At 38.0% G+C, this 24,607-nt stretch overlaps 1 protein-coding gene across 1 annotated transcript in view; it reads left to right on the top strand.

Annotated features, from left to right (window-relative positions):
- The window catches only part of ADGRV1 (adhesion G protein-coupled receptor V1), a gene marked incomplete at both ends in the record, with an annotated part of 443,017 nt that overhangs the window by 127,784 nt on the left and 290,626 nt on the right, over positions 1-24,607 (top strand). Inside the window, 11 exons of the mRNA XM_084233539.1 lie at positions 240-419; positions 3,816-3,980; positions 4,723-4,840; positions 6,251-6,374; positions 8,228-8,366; positions 8,506-8,691; positions 9,799-10,031; positions 12,094-12,242; positions 14,302-14,503; positions 15,534-15,753; positions 17,655-17,894. Coding sequence (XP_084089665.1) covers positions 240-419; positions 3,816-3,980; positions 4,723-4,840; positions 6,251-6,374; positions 8,228-8,366; positions 8,506-8,691; positions 9,799-10,031; positions 12,094-12,242; positions 14,302-14,503; positions 15,534-15,753; positions 17,655-17,894 — 1,956 coding nt within the window. The remainder of the gene's footprint in view (positions 1-239; positions 420-3,815; positions 3,981-4,722; positions 4,841-6,250; positions 6,375-8,227; positions 8,367-8,505; positions 8,692-9,798; positions 10,032-12,093; positions 12,243-14,301; positions 14,504-15,533; positions 15,754-17,654; positions 17,895-24,607) is intronic.

The following is a 24,607-nucleotide window of genomic DNA, read 5'->3' as shown; positions in this document are numbered from 1 at the left end:
ACATATATAATTTACTTTAAAAATAATAAACTAAATTTCTGATTTAAAAACTACATAGCTATGGCATCAAAATAGTATTATGAACATAACAGGCAAAAATATCTTGCATGTTTTCTTTGTGCTGTTTCTATGTTTCAGCTAAAAATTTAAAATACATATGACAAAAGTCACTCATTGCATTGTCTTTTTCCCCTCCTTATTCTCTTTTTCTCTTTTTTTTTCTTCCTTTTCTTTCTCAGGTTACTGCAGTAATAGAAATCATCATAATTGACGATGCTGAATTTGAACTCATGGAGACATTCAATATTTCCTTAGTCAGGGTGGTTGGAGGTGGCAGACTTGGCGATGATGTTATTGTAACTGTTGTTATTCCACAAAATGACTCTCCATTTGGAGTATTTGGATTTGAAGAAAAGACTGTAAGTTAAATATGCCTTTACTAGGCTACTACATCCTGTGATTTTTAATAGAAACACATCTTTTTTTTTATTTTTTATTTTTTTATTTTTTAAATTCTTTTTTTTTAAGATTTGTTTATTTATACAAGCACTGGGTACAGTTAGAAGCGCGGGAGGGTGAGAGAATTCACCAGAGCGGGGAGCAGAGCAGGCAGAAGGACTGACGTACACTGCTGAGGGGAGCAGCAGGCAGCAGGAGAGGTCTGTGCGCCATGTGGGACCCTCCTCTGGTGGCCGGGTTGCAGCCAGGGATTGAACCAGCCCTGCAGAGGCTGCAGGCAGCTTTGCAACCCAGCGCTCAACCGCTGCGCCACCGGGGAGGCCCTCATCTTTTTTTTTTTTTTAAAAAAAACTATTATCCTTCACTTAAATTCTCAAGGGTGTTTGGTTGTTGTTGTTGACTATTGAATTAGGGGCCAGTTTCTCACAGTGCACAGTTTGATTATAAAGATAATTCTGGCATTAGGTGTTTACAAAGGGGAACAGATTCCTATTTATTGGGTGTAACAGATCAAGATAAGCTTTCCATCCGTATGTCCTGTCCACCTGCTTTGTTATCGGGGACTACCATATTGGTCACAAGGGAAGAAGCTGTCATAGATCTGGATGTTACATCCTGCGATGGGCTTAGCTGGAGAAGAATTTATATTACTTATCCTTCTGGCACTCTTTTTTGACTTCTATTAAACAAAGCACAGTCACCAGGGATCATGTGTTTTTCTGTATTTTTTCTTTTTTCTTGCGTCTTCTCATTGGTTGTCTACTTCTAAGCCCTGCAAGAAGGAGCCCAATTATTGTTGGCTCAAGCACTGATAGAGAAAAAAACTCACCCTGTTTGGTGACTAAGTATAAAATTATTTTTATGTCTTAAATATAAAGTGCTATAATCCATATTGTAATTATTACTACATGATGAGTATGTCACAATTACTGACTTTACTTTGAAAGGGAATTTCAAGATGAAATAATCATAAAACTACTTAGATAATTCTGATGCGCACAATAACTTAATCTGTCTTCATGTTTCACCATTCTCTTCATTTAGTCATAGGCCATCAGTAATTTCCCATAGATCACTTTCAATGAGCAAATTTCTCTCATACCCATTGTCATTACTGTTGTGTGGATGTGAGGCTAGACCTAAAACTTGCCTGTCTCTGGGCTTCTCAGAAGCTCCAAAATTTTAATATACCCTAATAATGGTCTAATGATGTGCTCATTGAAATTTCAACTTCGTAAGAATAGGGAACCCATAAGAGGTACAAAACATACTTCTTTTGTAGCTAATGAGACTCTTTTTCTTCCTTGGGAAAGGAATAAGCAGAAATAATATTCGTGGCTTATTCACAAGCGAGCACATGGGATGTTTCCCAGGCAACATAGAAAAGTCTGGGAAGTACAAATATGTATAAAGAGTAAAATTATCCATAATATTATTATACTATCCAAAGATGGATATTATTAACATCTTGTATTTCCATCTGAATTTTGAATGCATATGAATATGTAATTTAATTTCTAGAAAATGTCAATCAGATCCTGAGATTGGATAAAAGTGTCAGTGGTTAGTAATCAAACTTCTATTTGGGGAGCCTTAAAATAATGTTTTTGCTTTTAACTTTGTCACTCTTTTGGACTTAGTCACTGGGCAGTGTGTTTGTTTCTCTTGCTGTTAGGCAAGATGAATAGAAATTTCTATTCATAAATAATTTTTGTGTGTAGTTTATCTTAACTGCTGTCATATTCTTTAGTGCACAAACTTTACTGTGCCCTCATTGTGGGTACTCATAAATTATTGTAATAACCTCCAATTTCCAATTTGTCTTATAAAGAGAGTTAAGACACCCAATCACTGTGTTATTCTTCAGAACTGTTATAAGGAGTAAATGAGTTGACACATTTAAAGCTTAAAACTGGGCTTCATAATTAAGAGGCGTGACTTGTTATTGTTACTGTTGGTAGTATCAGTAATAGTTTGTTACTCAGCCCTTTGTGTCTGCTTCTCTTATATCCTATCTTTTTTATTGCTGGTGGCTTTAGATAGTATGTATTTTGCCTCTTAACATAGACTAAGGCTATATTTTGCACACAGAGAACATTCAGTCAGCACTATTTGGTCAAACATTAGCTAGGATCGAAAAATATTGAGAAAAAATTTAGTCAAATCTGTCAGTTAATTAGCTACTCATAAGGACAATGTGCTAAGTATACTACAGCTCTGAGAATAGCAGTGGCTCATGGAAATCTACTTTTGAAACCCAAACTGTTATTAAATCTGTAGTAACAAAAAGAACTTGTATATACAGTTTTTTGGTAATAGATTTTTTAAAATTTAATATTTCTGGTCTCTGAGTAGTCTGAACAGCACTGGGTATGGAGTCAAAGAAATCTGAATTAGAGTAGAGGTTTTTCTCTTCCAAATCTATTGTGGCCATCAGATTGCTGAGATTTTCTGTGAAGTTTAAATAATAGAAGCTCAATAAATATTACTGGCTCAAAATTCCTCTCATCACCAATGCAAATTTCACTGAAAAAAACAAAAAACAAACCCAAACAAGATTATCTTAAGTATCTTGAAATTAGAAAGCTTTGTATTATTTATTGTATTTACATAACAGATATTACAACTCAATATGCATGTTCTTCAGAGTCAGTATAGTTGAGTAATTCAGTTGAACCAGCTCTTTTAAAGGTTTCCTATGTAAATAGTTGCAGGTAAATTAATTTTACCTGCACTGAATTTCCTTCTCTCTTTCTGTTATGTTAATAAAACCTCTTTTAATTTGGACTTACTAAAGTTGAAAAACTACAGATAATTTAGAGGCAGTTTAGGTTTACTGCATACAAAGAATCCTAAAATCTTACTATCTTGACATCGTGTTTGTTTCTTCTTCATGTAAGACCCCTAGTTAGGATCTTACAGACTCCTCCACATCCACTGGTTGGTGTCTCAATTGAGATCCAGCCACTTACTATTTTGCAACTCTGTCCCCTTCTTGTGCTGGGAGTTTCCTCTAGTCACCTAGTAAGTGGAAAAGAAAGGGGCACATATGAGGATTGTGTGGGGTTGATAGCCAGACTGTTAGTAGCATCCTTCACTTCTGCTTATGTTCTGTTCATCAGAATTCAGTCCCTTTCTCTACGTAATTGCAAGAGAGACTAAGATAGGCTAAGTAACTGCGTGTGTACAGCTAAAGGGAAACTTGATGTGGCAAAACATTTTTTTTCTGCCATGTCATTGTAACTCAACTTGAATAGAGTTCTAAATTTAAAGACATTACAGTCATAAATAAAATCAAAGTACTGTTTGGTTTTTTTTGCTCTTTTTTTCACCCCACTGGATTTTATTTCTTTCAGGTATTGGTTGAAGAATCCCTGTTGTCAGATGACCCTGATTCATATGTGACATTGACAGTTGTCCGTTCCCCAGGAGGAAAAGGAGCTGTCCGACTTCAGTGGACTGTAGATGAGAAGGCTAAAGATGATCTCAGGCCTTTGAATGGAACAATTAATTTTGATGAGGTATAGTCAGCATCAGGACTCTTGTTTTTTATTAGTCTGTCTTTGATTTCCTTTTCCGTAACATTATTTAGGATTTCATATGATAGTTTTCACTATCTCTGGAATTTTTTTGAAATCCATATGCACCATGGGGAAAATCACAAATGTAATGTGTGTGCATCACACACACCCTCAGATGTTTGAAGTCAAATTCTTTGGTTCATATGTGGTCTCCATCTCATCATCAAAATATGTCCTCTGGTGGCTGAGGGCAAAACTGGTCAGCCAAGCCAGGTGGATACATCCATTGTGAAATGGCTGTCCTTACTCCTGTAGATCAGGGTCAGTTAATCCTGCTTTTGTTTCCTTTTGGTTTCTAAACAGAGTCCAAAGCTGATAGATGGCAAAAACATAAAATGGGTAGTAGAAAGATAACTTTTATAAGTATTAAACCTATGATTTTGGTCTGTTCACATCACGCTGTGACCATTTAACTCTTTTTAAGAGGCTGGCTTTCAGTGTTTAAAAATTTTCTGTAAATGTGGAGTTTGTCTTAATTTTTCCCCTAATTTTTCTATTTAGAACCTAAATGAATTTTATGATCAGAGCTAATGTTTATGTACTAGAAGCAACACATACTACTAGCCAAAAGGGGCCATATTTAAATATTTATGGACATAAATATTATCCAGCTAATGAGAAACATTCAAAATTTGGCTGTGTCCAATCTGGAAAAATTCATTATTCCTCCCATTTGATGTAGACTGAGTCCCAGAAGACAATTGTATTGCATACACTTCAAGACACCATGTTGGAGAAGGATAGGCATTTCACCATTCATTTGATTTCAGTTGATGAAGTAGAAATCTCTCCAGTGAAAGGTAAGAGAAATTCACATTTTTGGAAATTAAAAATTTCCCCATAATTAAATCCTTGGAAAATCTAATGTAGTGGTCCGTATTTACACAGATAGGTGATGTTAGGTTTTATAACTCCTAAAATGTTTACTAAAGCATAAAGATGTAATTTCCATGTGTATTACAGCCAAAGAATTTTCACACTAAAATTATAATAATGTCAGTAAGGTCATATGTCAAAAATTCCATATCATTTAGCTGTGAATTTTTTTTAACTAGAGATGTTTATTGTAACAATGTTTATAAAATAAAATATGGACACTTCCTGAATGAAACACCACGGTGGGGGTGGGGGGGCAGAGGAGGGACTGGTTATGTTTGGCAGAATGCTATGCAGCTATTTAAAAGGACATGGCCCAAAGAATCTTAATTACATTACAAATTAAGAACACTTAATTACATGGGTAACTGTTATGTTAATTAAGAAAGCTTCATACTATGTTCAGTGTGATCCCATTTTTGTCATTTTGTCAAAATCTGTTTGACATTTTAATCATGGTTTTGATTACCTGTATTTTCTAAAATATATGTATAATGCTCACATATTACTTTTTAAATAAATGTTATTTTAAAACAATGTTATTATATTTCAGCTTATCTATACCTGTTTTCATCTGAACAGAATTACTTAGATATTTTTACATTTCAAAAACATGCATAATAGTTCTTATTTGCCAGTGGTCTATATGACTATTTCTTAGATTTGGAGAGAAAGGATTTCTAGTTTAAAAATGGTTTCATTGAGGTGCAGACAATAATAAACATAAAATAGTCCAGGAACTTTGAGATGGACACTTATTTTACTGTTAAGGCTTATTTTTGCCATGAAGTTCATTCTATGCAAGGGTCAAAAGAATGCAGTGGTCAAGAAAATTCTCAAAATTGTAGTGAATCATCATAATGAGAAGATTTGCTTTTTAGATTTGGAGAGAAAGGATTTGTGTTTTTTACTAGATTTCTTTCCAACAAGCCTGTGAGGGAATCATGTTTTCGCACCATTTTCTTTCAGAAGTCTTAAGTTAGCTTAATTGTCTATATCACACACAGGGTCAGGGTTGATATTGTATAGACTGACTAGACACAAAACAGTAACATATTAGTAGATCAGGGTAAATAGTTTATCAATATAAAAGAAATCACAGTGTATGTCTGTTCCAAACCATGTAATCTTGGGTAGGTTATTTGCCACAATGTTTTCAGTACCTCAATGTGCTTAAACACATTAATTGATAAAATGAGGATCATGTTAGTACGAAACTTAGATGATTGTCGTGAGGATTCACTCCTGAGTAAAGTGCTTAGGACATTGCCAGATATATACTAAGTGCACATATGTGTTTGCTATGTAAGTGGCAAATGTCATCTTCAACCTAGGCAGTGCATCAATAATCATCCGGGGAGATAAGGGAGCCTTGGGAGAAGTTGGGATAGCTCCATCATCTAGGCACATCCTCACTGCAGAACCCTCAGCAGAATATAATGGTACTGCTGTCATCAGGTAAGAGCTTCACAATTTTTCTTTGCCTAGGTAGAGATTGAGTTTTATTAAAGTAATTTATTAAAGCATTTCTGTATCGCAGATCCAGTGTTCTCAACACAAACATAGTCTTCAAACATAATGTTTCATATATTGGTAACATTCTGTGGAGAGTAGAGCAAACTTTTGGTAGAAATTGAAGACACATTCTTCAATTTCTTGAATTACCTTGAAGCTTGTGACTGTTTCTCAGATGATTTGCATAATTTATGCGAAGGAACACAGAGGTGAATTGACAGCAGGAGATCTGTGCTTCGGGCCCAGTTCTGTCACTAACCACATAAAACAAGAGTTCCTTAATCTCCGTAAGCTTGTGTGTTTCAGCTGCAAAAATCAGCCTTTAGAAAATCATCTGGATCCCATATATTATGATCCTAACTGTTTTAGGGTCAGAGCCTGTATATAATTAAATTTGTATGATCAGAGGCAAATTTGTGTATCACAAATTTTTCTCATGAAAAATGGTATAGCAGCTCTCAATGAAGTAGCTAAATTTGACCTAATAACTTGATCTTTTTGGTAGTTTCTACACTAGCTTTGCATGTATGAAGTGTATATCTTTAGAGGACTTTGTTAAGCTATTCATGTTTTTTACTTTTGTATCAACATAGGTCTGTAAATACTGAATTGTATATACTTAAAAAGAAATCCCTTTAGAGCCTCCCTGGTGGCGTAGGGGTTTAAAGTCTCAGTGCTATCAAGCTCTCGCCAGCCACTGCAACATGAGTTCAATCCTGGCCAGGGAGGTAACCCCACATGGCATAGCAGACCTCTCCTGTCTCACTCGCTGCTTCCCTCAGCAGTGTATCTCAGTAGATCACCCTCTTCTGCTCCCCATTCTGTGTCTGGTAAATCTTTTTACCCCATCTCCTCTGGCCTACACCCCAGTTCTTGTATGCATAAATAAATAAAAAATAAATGAATAAATTTTTAAAAAAAAACAACAAAGAAATCCCATTAAACCTTCTATTTCCAATGTGGAGAAAAAGGAACTCTCCTGCACTGTTGGTGGGAGTGCAAACTGGTCCAACCACTATGGAGAGCTGTGTGGAGATTTATTGACCTACTAAACATAGTGCTTCCATATGATCCAGCAATTCCACTCCTAGGTATTTACCCAAAGGACACAGAAACATCAATTCCAAAGAGCACCTGCACCCCTATGTGTATAGCAGCACTGTTCACAATAGCTAAGCTTTGGAAACAACCCAAATGCCCAAAAATAGATGACTGGATCAAGAAGATGTGGTACATATACACCATGGAATATTACTCAGCATTCAAAAAAGATAAACACATGCAATTTGCAGCAACATGGATGGCACTGGAAGGGATCATGCTCAGCGAAATAAGCCAGAAAGAAAAAGAAAAATACCGGATGGTCTCACTCATAGCAGGAATGTAGAAAACTTAAATAAGGGACCAGGAAAATGAATAACTATAAGAAAGTGAAAATCAAAATCAACAAAAAACTATGAACCAGAGACACTCTATGGGTGGTGGGGGGCGGGGAGGGGAAGGATTGGTGTCAAAATCAGGGGGTTGCAATTGTATGGGGAATATAAAAATAAAATTTATTTTAAAAAAATAACCTATTTTCAGTATTCAGTTTAGCCAGTACCCTCCTCAAACAGATTTACATGAGCTTAGTATTTTGGTAATTAGTGTCTTAGAATTATAAGACTTTCTATTTACCATTGATAGTTATTTAAATATGTGTTCTTGAAATAAATGACAATTGTTTATTGTTGAAAAACAGCAAATATTTAGGAAAAGTCCTTCAGTAGAAACTTACTCACTCTACACTGTTGTAGCCTTGTCCGTGGCCCAGCCATCTGGGGGGAGATCACTGTGTACTGGAGGATAGTTCCACCTTCTGTCGGGAAATTTGTGGAAACAACAGGGAAATTAACAATGCAAGATGGACAGTCTGCGGCGATTGTAGTAATACAGGTAGCAGTGTTAACTGGTTTCTGTCTTGTCTTTTGGCTCAGTGTGTATGGTGTCTAATATGTGTGTTGTTGCTTTATGATTGGTAATTTTGCTTAAATGTCAGTTTCTGTTGTCAGTGTCTCTTTTTGTCATTGTCTAGACTTTGAATGATGACATTCCTGAGGAAAAGAGTTTCTATGAGTTTCAGCTCACTGGAGTCAGTGAGGGCGGAATACTGAGTGAATCCAGCAGCACTGCGAATATCACAGTAGTGGCCAGCGACTTTCCCTATGGACGGTTTGCCTTTTCACAAGAGCAACTTCTAGTATCCGAGAAAGCACAAAGGGTAGAGTATGAAATGCTTTGGATCTTTAATACCATTTTCATTTTTTATGTTGTGAGTGAAAAGAATAAAACATATTCTTTTTCATATTCCAAAGTTTTCACAAACTGCTTAATTTGATACCAACATCAATTTCACGTATAATTTATCTACTTTCATAAATTTATATGTAATTTTAACATCCTTAGAAACAGATCTTTTTAAGAGACAGTACAAATTAAGACTTTTCCGTAGATTAAATATGCAAATCATTTTTTTTGAATGTTGAGTAATATTCCATGGTATATATGTACCACATCTTTTTTTTTTTAAATAATAAATTTTATTTTTATATTCCCCCATACAATTGCAAACACCCCATTCTGACCCCAATCCCTCCCCTCCCACCCCCCACCCCCCAAAAAGTGTCTCTGGTTCATAGTTTTTTGTTGATTTTGATTTTCACTTTCTTATATTCATTTTCCTGGTCCCTTATTTAAGTTTTCTAGATTCCTGCTATGAGTGAGACCATCCGGTATTTTTCTTTTTCTTTTTGGCTTATTTCGTTGAGCATGATCCCTTCCAGCGCCATCCATGTTGCTGCAAATTGCATGTGTTTATCTTTTTTGAATGCTGAGTAATATTCCATGGTGTATATGTACCACATCTTCTTGATCCAGTCATCTATTTTTGGGCATTTGGGTTGTTTCCAAAGCTTAGCTATTGTAAACAGTGCTGCTATAATCATAGGGGTGCAGGTGTTCTACATGCAATTTGCAGCAACATGTATGGCGCTGGAAGGGATCATGCTCAGCGAAATAAGCCAAAAAGAAAAAGAAAAATACCGGATGGTCTCACTCATAGCAGGAATCTAGAAAACTTAAATACGGGACCAGGAAAATGAATAACTATAAGAAAGTGAAAATCAAAATCAACAAAAAACTATGAACCAGAGACACTTTTAGGGGGGTGGGGGCGGGAGGGAGGGATTGGGGTCAGAATGGGGGGGCTACAATTGTATGGGGAATATAAAAATAAAATTTATTATTTAAAAAAAAAAGAAAAACAGAAATAAATGCTAATTGAGCAAAAAAAAATATGCAAATCAGTAAAATACTGCTTCTCGCATAGGTCAACATCACAGTCTTCCGTTCAGGAGGATGTCTGGGCTCGGTGAGGCTGTGTTATGAGACTGTGAGCGGCACAGCAGAGGCCGGCTTGGATTTTATCCCTGCACCCGGTGAGCTCCTCTTTAAAGCAAGGGAGACAGTGAAAAACCTCTATGTTGAAATCCTTGATGATGGTCTTCCTGAAGGTCCCGAGGAATTTTCTCTGGTGATTACAAAGGTAGAACTCCTGGGAAGGTAAGAGCAAAGAGAAACTTGGGGGAATGAAAGCAAAAGGTGAAGTGAGAGTAAAGGCTGCATTGTGTAGGGATTACAAGTGAAATGTAAACCATGCTTTTCCCTGCTCTAGCTCAGATTTATGTGACATTAGAGCAAGGCCTAGTAGGAAATGATGGTAAAGGCTACCTCTTAATGATGCAGTGTTGTAAAACATAATTTTTTCCCCTGAAAGTATGTTATTCTGTTGTTTGGATTCTCTCTGGGAGGTCAGGCAAATGAACATGATGTGGGTTTTGTAGTAATTTGGTGATGAAATAGAGTAACTTTTCCAGGCCTGAGCTCAGCTGGTGTGACTGAGTTTGCTTGCCCCTTTCTTTTTCTCAATCTTTGGGGAAGGACTAGAGTGAGTGAGTTCTTTCCTTGATCTCTGTGTATCGTCTTGTCTGTGACTGAGTCAATGAATTGGAAACCTGCCTGGTAGCAGTTCTAACATGAAGAACAAATTTGAGACAAAGAGTTGCTGGTTAATGTGCTCCATGTTTTCGTTGGGGATTAAGAGTCCCTCTCATTCTCTGATGTAGTGGAGCCCACTTGATTAGCCAGGGTGGAAAACACCTTAGCTTGCTGAATTACCCTCCTGGGTGCACCGTTGCACTGAGAGCTTGCACAGAACCTTCAACTGGAATGATGTTTGCATTCATATAAGACTTAAAGGAGTTTTTCTCATGTAAGAAAATATTTTGTGTTTCTTATATAAAAACCGTACTATAAAAACTTTATTGAAACCAAAACATTTCACTGAATGAATTGGGGTAAAGTGTGTATGTTACACTTGGAAAAAAGATATTGTGCATTTGTGTACACTTTTAATCTTAAATTTTCCCAAAATGACTGTGTACCCTTAAGAGGGGAATGCATTTGTATATACATTAAATGTGTAAGGATTTGAACTGACAACTCTTTTAATGAGATAGGTGAAATTTGGTAAAAGTAATTCACTAAATGTGAGATCATATCTGTTATTGATGAACTAGGACTTGGAGATTTTTGTATTCTCTTCTACCCTTTAAAAGTAGCAGAATTATTACTTAAGGTGTTACTTAAGGTGTTACTTAAGTTTAATTGTGGGAGAAACAAGTTTTTCCTTTCGGATACATTTCTAGGCTTTCTTTGATCTGAAAAGGGATGTCACTTATACCCATTTTGCCTTGTTGCTTAAAAATTTACTGCTCTGATATTCAGTTATGGTAATCTGTCAATTTAAAACCCACCTTAGACTAATGATAAGAGTTACTCTTACCATGTAATATTCTAATCCCCAGTTTTCTAATACCACCTTATTTATAATCTTAATAACCAACTGTCAGTCTTCCTAAACTATGTAAGGTAAAAATGTCAGGTAAATAGATTTAGTAATTGAAAGAAGGACTAACAGGTTTAGAGCCATTGTCTAGCTTCAGGCATTAAAGTGATAAAAAAACTTTGGTGGGAATAGGATCAAAAAAATAACTTCCCTAGCAGAAGCATGTCAGTAGACAAGTAAACTACCTCTATTATTAAAGCATAAAGGCATTGGTTATAATTGGTTTCCACAGAAACTGAAATATTTTCTTGAATCTTGATGGTTTAGCTTGAAATCTCTTTATTGACGTGACACTCATTATTTACAGAAAGTCGCCCTCTCAGTATTGCAAGTGGCAAGCCCAGCTGGTTTCTTATCTTTGTAGTGGAGTTCATGCACATTCCTTCTCTGGCCCAGTACTGTAGAACAAGTTCAGAGTGTGTTCCTGGCCCTCGAAGTTTATTTTACAGCATCTCTGTCCCCATCCTAGCACTTTGGTTATTGTCCCATTGACCAAGCTTTATAATATTATTTTGGTTTTGATTTCATGTAGGCAGTAATAATTGGGAGTGCCATAGAAATCTGTTTCAAACATCATTTCAGAAAAAAAGGGTTTTAGTGTTGAGGGTCTTTTAAAGGATTAAAATGCTTAAGAAGACTATGGGAGCTAAGAGAACCATTAAATTAATGCTAAGCAATTACGTACTCATTTTATTTTATTCTTTATGACTTTGCAAGAGGGTATGATTTTACCATCCAAGAAAATGGACTTCAGATCGATCAACCTCCTGAAATAGGAAATATATCCATTGTCAGAATCATAATAATGAAAAATGATAATGCAGAGGGCATTATCGAATTTGACCCAAGGTATACTGCCTTTGAAGGTAGGTTCACTAACCTTACAGATTTACCAGCACAGTCACACACACAAACACACACATGTCATTCACACCTTTATGTGTGTGTACGTACATATGTTTATTTAAAAATTATATTTTGAGTACTTTGGTTCAGTCTTGAACCTTGGATGTATATAGCAAAACTGAATAGTTAGGAATGAAGCAATATAGCAAATTATATTGAATTTTAGGATTATTGAAATGTTTATTTTAGATACTTTAATGAATATCATTCCAATTTCTGTAATGCTTAAATTCCTTATGACTAGAATCAATGAATATTATTTACTTTCTAATGAATCTAATGAATCATCTTTGTAATGCCTGTTTTATTGGTTTGTGCAGTTTGTATCAGGACTCCTAATCATGTTTTCTGAAAAAGTTTTAATAGCAGCTGCTGAGTATTACCATTTCTCCCCTTCTGCAGAAGTAGAATGTAGAATATTTGGCTACATTCCTCCTAGGTAGAAAGAAGTGGCTACTTTTTTGACTTTATTGCAAGGCACTTTGAATTTATCTTTAAAAATAATGATGTTATGGGGCCTCCCCGGTGGCGCAGCGGTTGAGCGCTGGGTTGCGAAGCTGCCCGCAGCCTCTGCAGCGCCGGTTCGATTCCTGGCTGCTCCCCGGCCACCAGAGGAGGGTCCCACATGGCGCGCAGACCTCTCCTGCCGCCCGCTGCTCCCCTCAGCAGTGTACTTCGGTCCTTCTGCCTGCTCTGCTCCCCGCTCTGGCTCTGGTGAATTCTCTCACCCTCCCGCGCTTCTGACTGTACCCAGTGCATGTATAAACAAAACAAACGAACAAACAAATAAATAAATAAATAAAACATGCCTCTATTAAAAAAAAAAAAATAATGATGTTACCTTCTTGTAATTAATTCATCAGCTTTATTGCCTCTATGAAAATTCTTTTGTTATATAGCCATATTTAAAATTCATCAAAAAACATCCATAGGAATTTATATTGACTTTATGAGTAAAGTCATAGAAGACATCACTATTTGGTGGAGTTCAGTCCACAGGCACTAAAAGTCATGCAACAATTTTACACCAAAAAAAAAAAGGGGGACATGGAATTTTTTTTAACTGTTTGAGTAACTATCTTTTGTGGGGATTTTGGGCATGGTTTCTTGTAAGTTTGGTATTATTTACCTATAGCTAGTCTGCACTCTATTAAATGATATTTTAAAAACTGACAGATTTAGAATAAATTTTGTAGAGAATTTGAAATTTAAAATCAAAAATAGAGGGTACATATTTAGATTCACAAGTTGATTTCATAAAAAATAAAAATACAGAATTGTATCTGTTTAGGCTTTAAAAACATAAGCTATAAATAACAAACATTCTTATTTGTTACTTACGTCACAGCTAATTGTGTAGAAGAATGGTTTCCTTTGACCACACATGTTTTAAGTAATTTTCATGTGCATTTAGCATTGTCTTGGAAATCAGGGGTCATTTATTTGTAGAACACAGAAAAATAATTTCAGTGCTAATGATTAAATAGACCTTTTAAATTTTAACTTATACTGCTTACTGTAACTTTCAACTTATGATAAACTATGATCCTCCTAAAAAAGTGTCATGAAATTTTCACTAGTCATTTTTATTTTTTTATTCCACTTTTTTAATTTTTAATTTTTTAGATTTATTTATTTATACAAGAACTGGGGTACAGCCAGATGTATGGGAGGGTGAGAGGATTCACCAGAGACAGAGTGGGGAACAGAACCGGCAGACGGACCGAAGACACTGATGAGGGGAGCAGTGGGCAAGGCAGGAAGGTCTGCCGCGCCATGTGGATTTCTCCCCGGCCTGCCGGAACCCACACTGCAGAGGCTGCAGACAGCTTCACAGCGCTGCACTCAACCCTCTGTGCCACTGGGGAGGCCCACTAGTCATTTTTTAAAAGTGATAAATGAACTCTGGAAAAATGGAGTGTTTGCGTTGTGCAATATTTGCCTGGTTTAATTTGACTGACTCTTACAAGTTAGTTGCTTTGTCTTGTGTACCAGTTAATTTCCATATTCCTGTTACAGTGGAGGAAGATGCTGGGATGATAATGATTCCAGTGGTGAGGCTGGTTGGAACTTACGGCCGTGTGACAGCTGATTTCATTTCTCAGAGCTCGTCGGCAGCTCCTGGCGGCATTGATTTCATACTGCATGGTAGTGCAGTCACCTTTCAGCATGGGCAGAACTTAAGTTTTATAAATATCTCCATCATTGATGACTATGAAAGGTAATTTATTGTAACCAGAAATATGGGCACATGTAAAACATGAAAATTGTGTTCCAGTCCTTAGCTACATTTTGCAATGATAATGTTTTTAGATTACAGGCATACCTCGGAGAGACTGCTGGTTTTATTCATGACACTGCAATAATGAGAATGTTACAATAAAGTTAGCCATACAATTTTTGGGGTTTCCCTGTGCATATAAAGGTTAAGTGTACACTATGAAGTCATGGAACAATGGAGCTAGGATCTGAAATTTGAGTCTTTAGGTGATCTCATCGTGCAGATGTCAAAGTATAATTACACAAATCTAAATGGTATAGCCTATTTCACACCTAGGCTGTTTGGTATTGCCTATTGGTACCATTGTTGTAACTGAGGTCTGTCATTGACCAAAATGACCAGTGCATGACTGTACAATCGTCTAATAGGTGTGCAGCAACACCCAGTCTAAATAAACAGTGCAGGTACCTTCATTAAATGTGGCACAGAAACAGGAAGTGAGCACATGCTGTTAGAAACACAAACGACTTGTCAATACAAGGTTGCCAAAAACCTTCAATTTTCAAACAAAACAAAAAGCCCAAAGTACCTGTGCAGAAAAAAAAAAAATTGAGCACAATAAAAGTCTGTGTTAAGAAATAAGTGGGAAACTTTTGGAATATTTGGTGCTGGAAAGATGATAGAAAAATGGATGGCAAGATACACTATTAATCGTTGTCACTTTTTTTCAAACAGGGGGGAATAATTTTCTTCCTTTAGATTTGAAAAGTCTCATCAGAATGTGGAAATATCCTGCATTGCACTTCCTTAATGCATTAAGCAATTAAAAAGAGGGGGAAAGCCTATCATAGTTATATAATATTGAAGTTGATCATTTATGCTTTTAGCTGAGCACCCTCTTCTTAACCACTTGCTGTGTAATACTGTGCCTTGAATATGTATGACCAATTTGGAAAATGACTAGTTATTTGGATTTTAGAAGCACGTTAATATGTTTAGACTCACAGAATTGCTTCTTCTTGCTTTGCAGTGAATTTGCAGAGCCCATTGAAATTCTGCTGGTAGGAGCTACTGGTGGAGCAGTCCTTGGGCGCCACCTAGTGAGCAGAATCACAATTGCCAAGAGTGACTCTCCCTATGGTGGTGTAAGATTTCTCAATCAGAGCAAAATTTCTCTTGCTAATCCCAATTCCACAATGATTTTATTCTTGGTGTTGGAGCGGACTGGAGAACTCGTTGGAGAGGTTCAGGTAGAGTTATTCAGTCTCATGGTTTTAAACATAATTTTTGATACATTTAGTGTGGTGTTGGATTTTCTTCTCCAAATGAATTTATTCACAATTAGTAATATTAACTAATTACCCTAGTAGGTATCAAGTCACTTCCAAGTTCTCTAAAGTGCATAAAAGTGTATGAGGCATGTAGCTGTCTTCAGAGAACCCTTGAGGGCAAATTAGGAATATTGAATAGAGGATTTGGTAAATTATATTAATTCCAAAAGTAATTTTTAAGTGCTTTTCATATGTTAGACCCTGTTTTGGGCACTAAGCCACACTGATAGACCTTGTCTCTGCTTTCATAGGGAGTCTCAAAAAATAGGATATGGTAACACTAGGTATTCTGCGAAAGTGTAAAATCGGGAGACATTTGTACTGGTTACTCTGGCATGTAAGGGTGTGATGTTGAACTGAAAGCTGGGTGATGAGAAAGAGGTAGTCTGGTTACACAACTGTTAGTGGGATGAACTTTTGGATAGAGGGAAGAGCCAGTGCAGTTTGGCTAGTCTGGCATGTTTGAAGCACAGAGAGGTCCATAGGTGGGGACTGGATGGGAGGGGATACTGGCACAAACAGCATCAGAGGAGCCCATAGGTGTCTCATCACAGAGAACCCCCTAAGCCAGGGGAAAGATTATTCTAAGTGCAAATAGGATGCCAGTAGAGAGTTTTAAGCAGGGGAGTGATAACAATGTCACCCGATTGTTATTTCAAGTAGCTTCCTTATGATAGCCAAGAGGAAAATGGATTGTCATGAGCCCTAAAGAGCATCAGGAAGGGCACTTAGGAGCTGGCTGTCACCCTCTGTTGTCAGGACAAAGCTCAGAGTGACTGAGGATGGAGATGAAAAAAAATAAATAGACTTTGAGCATGTTTGAAGGAAAAATGAATTCTGTAGTGAGACTGGTGGAGAAGAAGAACCAAAATAACTGCTCGAGCTTTAACTTGAGCAACTGATTGAATTGTAGTGCTGTTTACTGAGATCCAGAAACTTGGCAGGGGCGGGGGGAACCAAGAGTTCTGTTTTGGCCATGCTCATGCAAGATAGCCACTGGCCATCCCAGTGGAAGGGTCAGGTAGGCTGAATGGGTGATTGGGAGGTCAGGGCTGCAGACAGACTTGGAGGTTGCTGGCACAGATGAAGACGTTCAAAACAAGGGGCTCTAAAAATGCAGGTGGAGGTGTGCAGGACACGGACTCAAGTCCAAGCTCCCAGAATTTAGGAAATTGAGGGAAAGAAAGATTGAGAAGTAGAGAACAAGGAAAAGTAGAAAGGTGCATGGATTGTGTAAGTTCTTGTAAACCAAGAACGACAGGATGCAGTGTTTCAAGAGAGACGAAGTGGTCACCGGTGTACACTGCTGGTGAACGATCAAGTAAGCAGCAGACAAGTACCCAACTTTCTCCCTGGATATGAAGTATATGGAATTGTAAATTACAGAAATTTTAAAAGATGCATTTATTATAAAATCTTGTTTTTTATGACAACCTATGGAAATTTCTGTTTTATATTAGGCACTTAAGACTGAGCTTTTCACATTGTTGCACTCATAGGTTTTAAAACCTGGTATTTCTCAAAAAATATATTTTTCTTATGCTCTGGTGATGACAAATGACAAATTAGATTGTTTTCATGTTAGATATTGATATCCTTGAAAATTGATACTCTACAGGTGTATACTTGTAAACATATATTTTTAAAAACATGAGTTTAAAAAATACAGAATTTTACTGGAGATTTCCTAGAGTAATTTGTGTGTGTGTGTGTATTTCTTTAGTACTTGCATCCTATAAAATCTGCTTAAAAATGATCATCTCTATTGATATATATATATATATATATATATATATATATATATATATATTCCCCTGTAGGTGAACTGGGTGATAGTAGGACCTAATTCTCAGGAAGACTTATCACCCCAGAACAGAGACATTGCAGACCCCGTGAGTGGGTCCTTCTATTTTGGAGAGGGAGAAGGTGGATTGAGAACCATAATTCTGACCATCTATCCTCATGAAGAAATTGAAGTTGAAGAGACTTTCATTATTAAACTTAAACTTGTGAAAGGAGAAGCTAAATTAGACTCCAGAGCTAAAGATATTACCTTAACAGTAAGTGTGACTTTATTATCCCCAAAATTTATCAGAAAATCCATTTATACTTGCTGAAACCCTACAAGCTCATGTTGAATTGAAAGTTATAAAATCAAGTGAAGTCATAATAATTTTTTTTATAATAAATTTTATTGTTATATTCCCCATACAATTGCAGCCCCCCCATTGTGACCCCAATCCCTCCCCTCCCGCCCCCGCCCCCCTAAAAGTGTCTCTGGTTCATAGTTTTTTGTTGATTTTGATTTTCACTTTCTTATATTCATTTTCCTGGTCCCTTATTTAAGTTTTCTAGATTCCTGCTATGAGTGAGACCATCCGGTATTTTTCTTTTTCTTTTTGGCTTATTTCACTGAGCATGATCCCTTCCAGCGCCATCCATGTTGCTGCAAATTGCATGTGTTTATCTTTTTTGAATGCTGAGTAATATTCCATGGTGTATATGTACCACATCTTCTTGATCCAGTCATCTATTTTTGGGCATTTGGGTTGTTTCCAAAGCTTAGCTATTGTAAACAGTGCTGCTATAAACATAGGGGTGCAGGTGTTCTTTGGAATTGATGTTTCTGTGTCCTTTGGGTAAATACCTAGGAGTGGAATTGCTGGATCATATGGAAGCTCTATGTTTAGTAGGTCCAGAAATCTTCGCACAGCTCTCCACAGTGGTTGGACCAGTTTGCACTCCCACCAACAGTGCAGAAGAGTTCCTTTTTCTCCACACCGTCGCCAGCATTTGTTGTTGCTAGTTTTTTTAATATGTGCCATTCTCACTGGTGTAAGATGGTATCTCATGGTAGTTTTGATTTGCATTTCCCTGATGGCAAGTGATGTTGAACATTTTTTCATATGCCTGTTGGCCATTTGCATTTCCTCTTCAGAGAAGTTTCTTTTTAGCTCTTCTGCCCATTTTTTTTTTTTAAACACTTTTTTTTTTTTTATAGAGGCATGTTTTATTTATTTATTTGTTTGTTTGTTTATACATGCACTGGGTACAGTTAGAAGCGCAGGAGGGTGAGAGAATTCACCAGAGCCAGAGCGGGGAGCAGAGCAGGCAGAAGGACCGAAGTACACTGCTGAGGGGAGCAGCGGGCGGCAGGAGAGGTCTGCGCGCCATGCGGGACCCTCCTCCGGTGGCCGGGGAGCAGCCGGGGATCGAACCGGCGCCGCAGAGGCCGCGGGCAGCTTCGCAACCCAGCACTCAACCGCTGCGCCACCGGGGAGGCCCCTCTTCTGCCCATTTTTTGACTGGATTCTTTTCTTTGTTGTTGTTGAGTCTCATCAGCTCTTTGCAGATTTTTGTGATCGGTCCTTTATCATTAGTGTTGGGTGCAAAAATGTTCTCCCAGTTGGTGGGGTTTCTCTTTGTTTTTGTTATTGTCTCTTTTGCTGTGCAGAAGCTCTTTAATTTGATGTAGTCCCAGCTGTTTATCTTTGCCTTCACTATCACTGCTTTGGGTGATGTGTCTGTAAAGATGTCTTTGATGTGCAAATCACGTAGTGTTTCGCCTATATTTCCTTCTATATATTTTATGGTTTCAGGTCTTATGTCTAGTTCTTTAATCCATTTTGAGTTGATTTTTGTGTATGGTGTGAGGTAGTGGTCAAGCTGCATTCTTTTGCATGTAGCGACCCAGTTTTCCCAGCACCATTTATTGAACAAACTTTCTTTGCTCCAATGCATAGTCTTTGCTCCTTTGTCAAAGATTAGTTGACCATAAATCTGTGGGTTTATTTCTGGATTTTCTATTCAATTCCATTGGTCTGTATATCTGTTCTTGTTCCAATACCATGCAGTTTTGATGATTATGGCTTTGTAGTATAGTTTGAAGTCTGGGAGTGTAATGCCTCCATTCCCTTCTTTTTTTTTCAGGAGAGCTTTGGCTATTCGGGGTTTTTTGTGATTCCATATGAATTTCATCAATAATTGTTCTATTTCTTTGAAGAATGACATTGAAATTTTGATTGGAATAGCATTGAATCTGTATATTGCTTTTGGAAGGATGGCCATTTTAATAATGTTTATTCTTCCAATCCACGAGCAGGGGATGTCTCTCCATTTCTTTGTGTCTTCTTCTATTTCTTTTAACAGTGTTTTATAGTTTTCTTTGTATAGGTCCTTTACCTCTTTTGTTAGATTTATTCCCAAATATTTGATTTTTTTTGTTTCAATAACAAAAAGGATGGTTTTTTTGATTTCTTCTTCTTCAGATTTATTGTTTGTGTATAGGAAGGCTACTGACTTTTGCGTGTTGATTTTGTATCCTGCCACTTTATTGAACTGATTGATGAGTTGAATTAGCTTTTCTGTGGAGTATTTGGGTTTCTCTATGTATAATATCATATCGTCTGCAAATAGTGATAGTTTGACTTCTTCTTTTCCTATTTGGATTCCTTGGATGTCTTTCTCTTGTCTTATTGCCCTGGCTAGGACTTCCAGTATTATATTGAAAAGCAGTGGTGAGAGTGGACATCCTTGTCTTGTTCCAGATCTTAATGGAATTGCTTTCAGCTTTTCACCATTGAGAATGATACTGGCTGTTGGCTTGTCATAGATGGCCTTTATGATGTTGAGGTATGTTCCTTGTATCCCAAGAATTTCAAGGGCTTTTATCATGAATGGGTGTTGAACTTTGTCGAAAGCTTTCTCAGCATCTATTGATATTATCATATGGTTTTTATATTTCTTTTTGTTGATGTGTTGGATAACATTGATTGATTTTCGGATGTTAAACCATCCTTGTGCCCCTGGAATGAATCCTACTTGGTCGTGGTGAATTATCTTATGGATACATTGTTGGATTCTGATGGCTAAAATTTTATTGAGGATTTTTGCATCAGTGTTCATTAGGGAGATTGGCCTGTAGTTTTCCTTTTTTGTGTTGTCCTTGTTCGGTTTTGGTATTAGTGTAATGTTGGCTTCATAGAACGTGTTTGGTATTGTCCCTTCCTTCTCAATTTTTTGGAAGAGTTTGTGAAGGATAGGCACTAATTCGTCTCTGAATGTTTGGTAGAATTCATTGGTAAATCCATCAGGTCCTGGGCTTTTGTTTTTGGGGAGGTTTTTGATTACCATTTCAATTTCGCTAATTGTAATTGGTCTGTTTAGGTGTTCTATTTCTTCTTTATCTAGCTTTGGGTGATTGTAGAGTTGTAGGAATTTGTCCATCTCCTCTAGATTGTTAAACTTGTTTCCATATAACTGTTCATAGTAGTTACTGATTATTCTTTTAATTTCTGCTGTGTCCGTTGTGATTTCTCCTCTTTCATTGATGATCCTGTTTATTTGTGCTTTCTCCCTTTTTTCCTTTGTGAGCCTGGCTAGGGGTTTGTCTATTTTATTGATTTTTTCAAAGAACCAGCTCTTGGTTTCATTGATCTTTTGGATTGTTTTTTTAGTTTCAATTTCATTTATTTCTGCTTTGGTTTTTATTATTTCTTTTCTTCTACTGGTTTTGGGGTTTTTTTGTTGTTCTTTTTCTAGATCTTTGAGCTTCGAGATTAGGTTGTTTCTTTGAGTTCTTTCTTGTTTCTTGATGTGAGCTTCTATTGCTATATATTTTCCTCTTATTACTGCTTTTGCTGCATCCCATACATTTAGGATATTGGTGTCTTCCTTGTCGTTCAATTCAAAAATTTTTTTAATTTCTTCTTTGATCTCCTCATTAGTCCAATGGTCTTCCAGTAGTGTGGTTTTTAATCTCCATGAGGTAGGAAAGTTCCTTGCCTTCTTTTTATGGTTTATTTCTAGTTTGATGCCTTCATGGTCAGAAAAGATGGTTGATATGATTTCAATCTTGGTGTATCTGTTGATGTTTGTCTTGTGCCCCAGTATGTGATCGATCCTGGAGAATGATCCATGTGCGCTTGAGAAAAATGTGTACTCCGTTTTTTTGGGGTTTAGTGTTCTATAGATGTCTGTTAAGCCCAATTGCTCTAGGTCCTTATTTAGAGCTTTGGTTTCTTTACTTATTTTTTGTCTTGTTGATCTATCCATTGTTGATAGTGGTGTGTTGAAGTCTCCCACTACGTATGTGTTTTCTCTGATGTCTGTTTTCAGAGAGGACAACAGTTGTCTGATATATTTTGGTGCTCCTTCGTTTGGTGAGTATATGTTAATGAGTGTTATTTCTTCTTGAAGTATTGTCCCCTTGATCATAATGTAGTGACCATTGGGGGCTCTTTTTATCTTTTTGAGTTTGAAATCTGTTTTATCTGATATAAGTATAGCTGTTCCTGCTTTCTTTTTTGGTCCATTTGCTTGTAGGATTGTTTTCCATCCTTTAACTTTGAGCCTATTTTTATCTTTTGTAGCTAAATGTGTTTCCTGGAGACAGCAAAAGGTTGGGTTTTGTTTCTTAATCCAGGCTGCAACTCTGTGTCTTTTTATTGAAGAGTTTAGTCCATTTACATTTAGAGTTAATATTGATATGTTAACATCTGTATTTGCCATTGTGTTTGTCTTTCCTTTGATTTTATTTATTTATTCTTTTAATAACTTTTTTTTTTTGGCCTTCTTTCATTGTTATTCGTCCCTCTGAGGTTCTGGCTTTAGGACTCATTGTAGTATTTTTTGGAGTGGGGGTTTAGTTGCAATGAAATTCCAGAGTTTCTGTTTGTCTGGGAAGGTCCATATTCTTTCTTCAAAGAGGAAGGAGAGCTTTGCGGGATAGAGTATTCTTGGTTGGCATCTGTTTTCTTGGAGTCTGTTGACTATGTCCCTCCACTCTCTCCTTGCCCGTAGTGTTTCTTCGGAGAAGTCTGATGTCAGCCTGATTGGCTTTCCTTTGAATGTTATCTGTTTCTTCCCTCTTGCCAGCTTCATTATTTTTTCCTTGTCCTGGATTCTAGGGAGCTTTACTATTATGTGTCTTGCTGTATTTTTACTTTCGTCGTGGAAGTTTGGTGTTCTTCTTGCTTCTTGTATATCAATTTTCAGCTCCTTCTTCACATTTGGGAAGTTCTCTTCAATTATCTCTTTGAATATTTTCTCTGTTCCTACTTCTCTCTCCTCTCCTTCTGGTATTCCTATAACTCTTATATTTCCTTTCCTCATGGAGTCAGATAGTTCCCGAAGTCTTTCTTCATTCTTTTTCCTTCGTACTTCTCTTTCCTTTTCTATTTTGGTTCTTTTTATTTCTGTGTCTTCAAGAGCACTTATTCGTTCTTCCATTTCATCTATTCTGCTTTCATTGCTTTTCCCAGAATTCTTTAGTTCTTCCACTAATTCTTTGATCTCCTGCATTTCTTTTACTTCCCTCTTTAGGGACTCAATTTCATTCTTCTGATCGTTGATTATTTTTCCCTTATCATTGTTTTCCTTTATGACTTCTGTCAGTTTTTTAATCACGGCAATTTTAAATTCTCTTTCTGGAAGGCTCAGAAGTTCTTCCAAGTTACTGTCGTTGCAATCTGGGGGCTGGTTTTCTTTTTATGGTGTGCTTTTTCTCTGGAGAGTTGCTAAGTTGCGTGTGGTTCTTCTCCTCCCTACTGTCTGTTTTCTAATTTTCTGTATGTGTTGGGACACTGTGTTGTTGGGACTGGCCGGCATCTTGGGTGAGCTTCTCTGCTCCCCTCTGGTTCCTCCACGAGTCATCTGTCAGTTTCAAGCAGTCTTTATTGGAGAAAGGTCCCTGTCCTAAAATGTCGATGTGGGGACACACTCCCCTGTGCGCCTGGTCTGCCCCGGCGGTAGGTTCCTGCTCCCCCTCTGGGCTTGGACTGCAGGCCAGAGGGGGGTCTGTCGTGGGTGAACTTCCCCCGCTCACCTCTGGCTCCTGAGGAAGCCTTCTGCAGGTAGTCTTTACTGAAGAAATGTCCCTGTTCTAAAATGGTGATGTGGGACACACTCCCTGCGCGTCCGGTGTCAGGCACACTCTTCTGCGTGCCTGGTCTGCCCTGGCTGTGGGTGCTCGCTCTCCCTGTGGGCTCAGACTACTTGTTCGGAAGGGGCCGGGTGTGGGCTAACTCCCCAGCTGGCCACTAGCTCCTTCAGGAGCCTGTGCTGGCTTCAAGTCGCTAGGTGGCGCCAGAGATCTCTCCTAGAGCCCTTGGGGAGCTGATTTTCCACCCCGTGGGACAGGGAGCAGAGTGGGGATGGTAGGGTACACCTCAACGGCTTTGGGGTGCTGTGTCTGCCTTGTGCCCCACCGTCGTGGGGAACCCACGTCCCTAATTTCGTGCCCAGGGTCTCAGTTCCAAAGCCCTCAGTTCCAGGACGCGGGCTGTAGCCCAGTTCAGTGGCGCGGGAATGGCGCCTTTTGCACAGCTCCCGTGCCTGGGCGCCTGGTTCCTGCTTACTCAGGGAGGGACCTTCACCTCAGTGAGGACCTCCACGCGTCTCCCCGCAAGCCTAGGTTGTCTCCCAAGCCTAGGTCGCAGGCGCGGGGACCTGGGCAGCCGCGATCTTGGTCTGCACTTGCTTTTCAAGCGCGCCGAGCGCGCCCTTTTCCGCGCAAGCTTACTGGCAGCCCGGGCTGTGTGTGCGTCTCCCGGGGTCTTTGTTCTTCTCTAATGGCGCCCGGAGCCGTTCGCTCACCGCCACGGCGAATCCTGCAGGGTTCGCCTCAGCTCCCGTTCACGGGGTGTGGTGGCTGCAATAGTTCCTTTCCACTCCCAGTCCCGCTTGCTGCGTCCTTTGTTCTTGTTGGCCGTTTTGGTTTGTTGTTTCCCTCCTCTCTGCTGGTCGGAGAGTGCCGCCTCTGTGGGCGGGGGAG

The sequence above is a fragment of the Talpa europaea genome, assembly GCF_964194135.1.
Source record: "Talpa europaea genome assembly, chromosome: 5".
NCBI classification, from domain to species: Eukaryota; Metazoa; Chordata; class Mammalia; order Eulipotyphla; family Talpidae; genus Talpa; species Talpa europaea.
The sequence above is the reverse complement of the archived record's forward strand: the minus strand, read 5'-3'. Positions and strand labels throughout refer to the sequence as shown.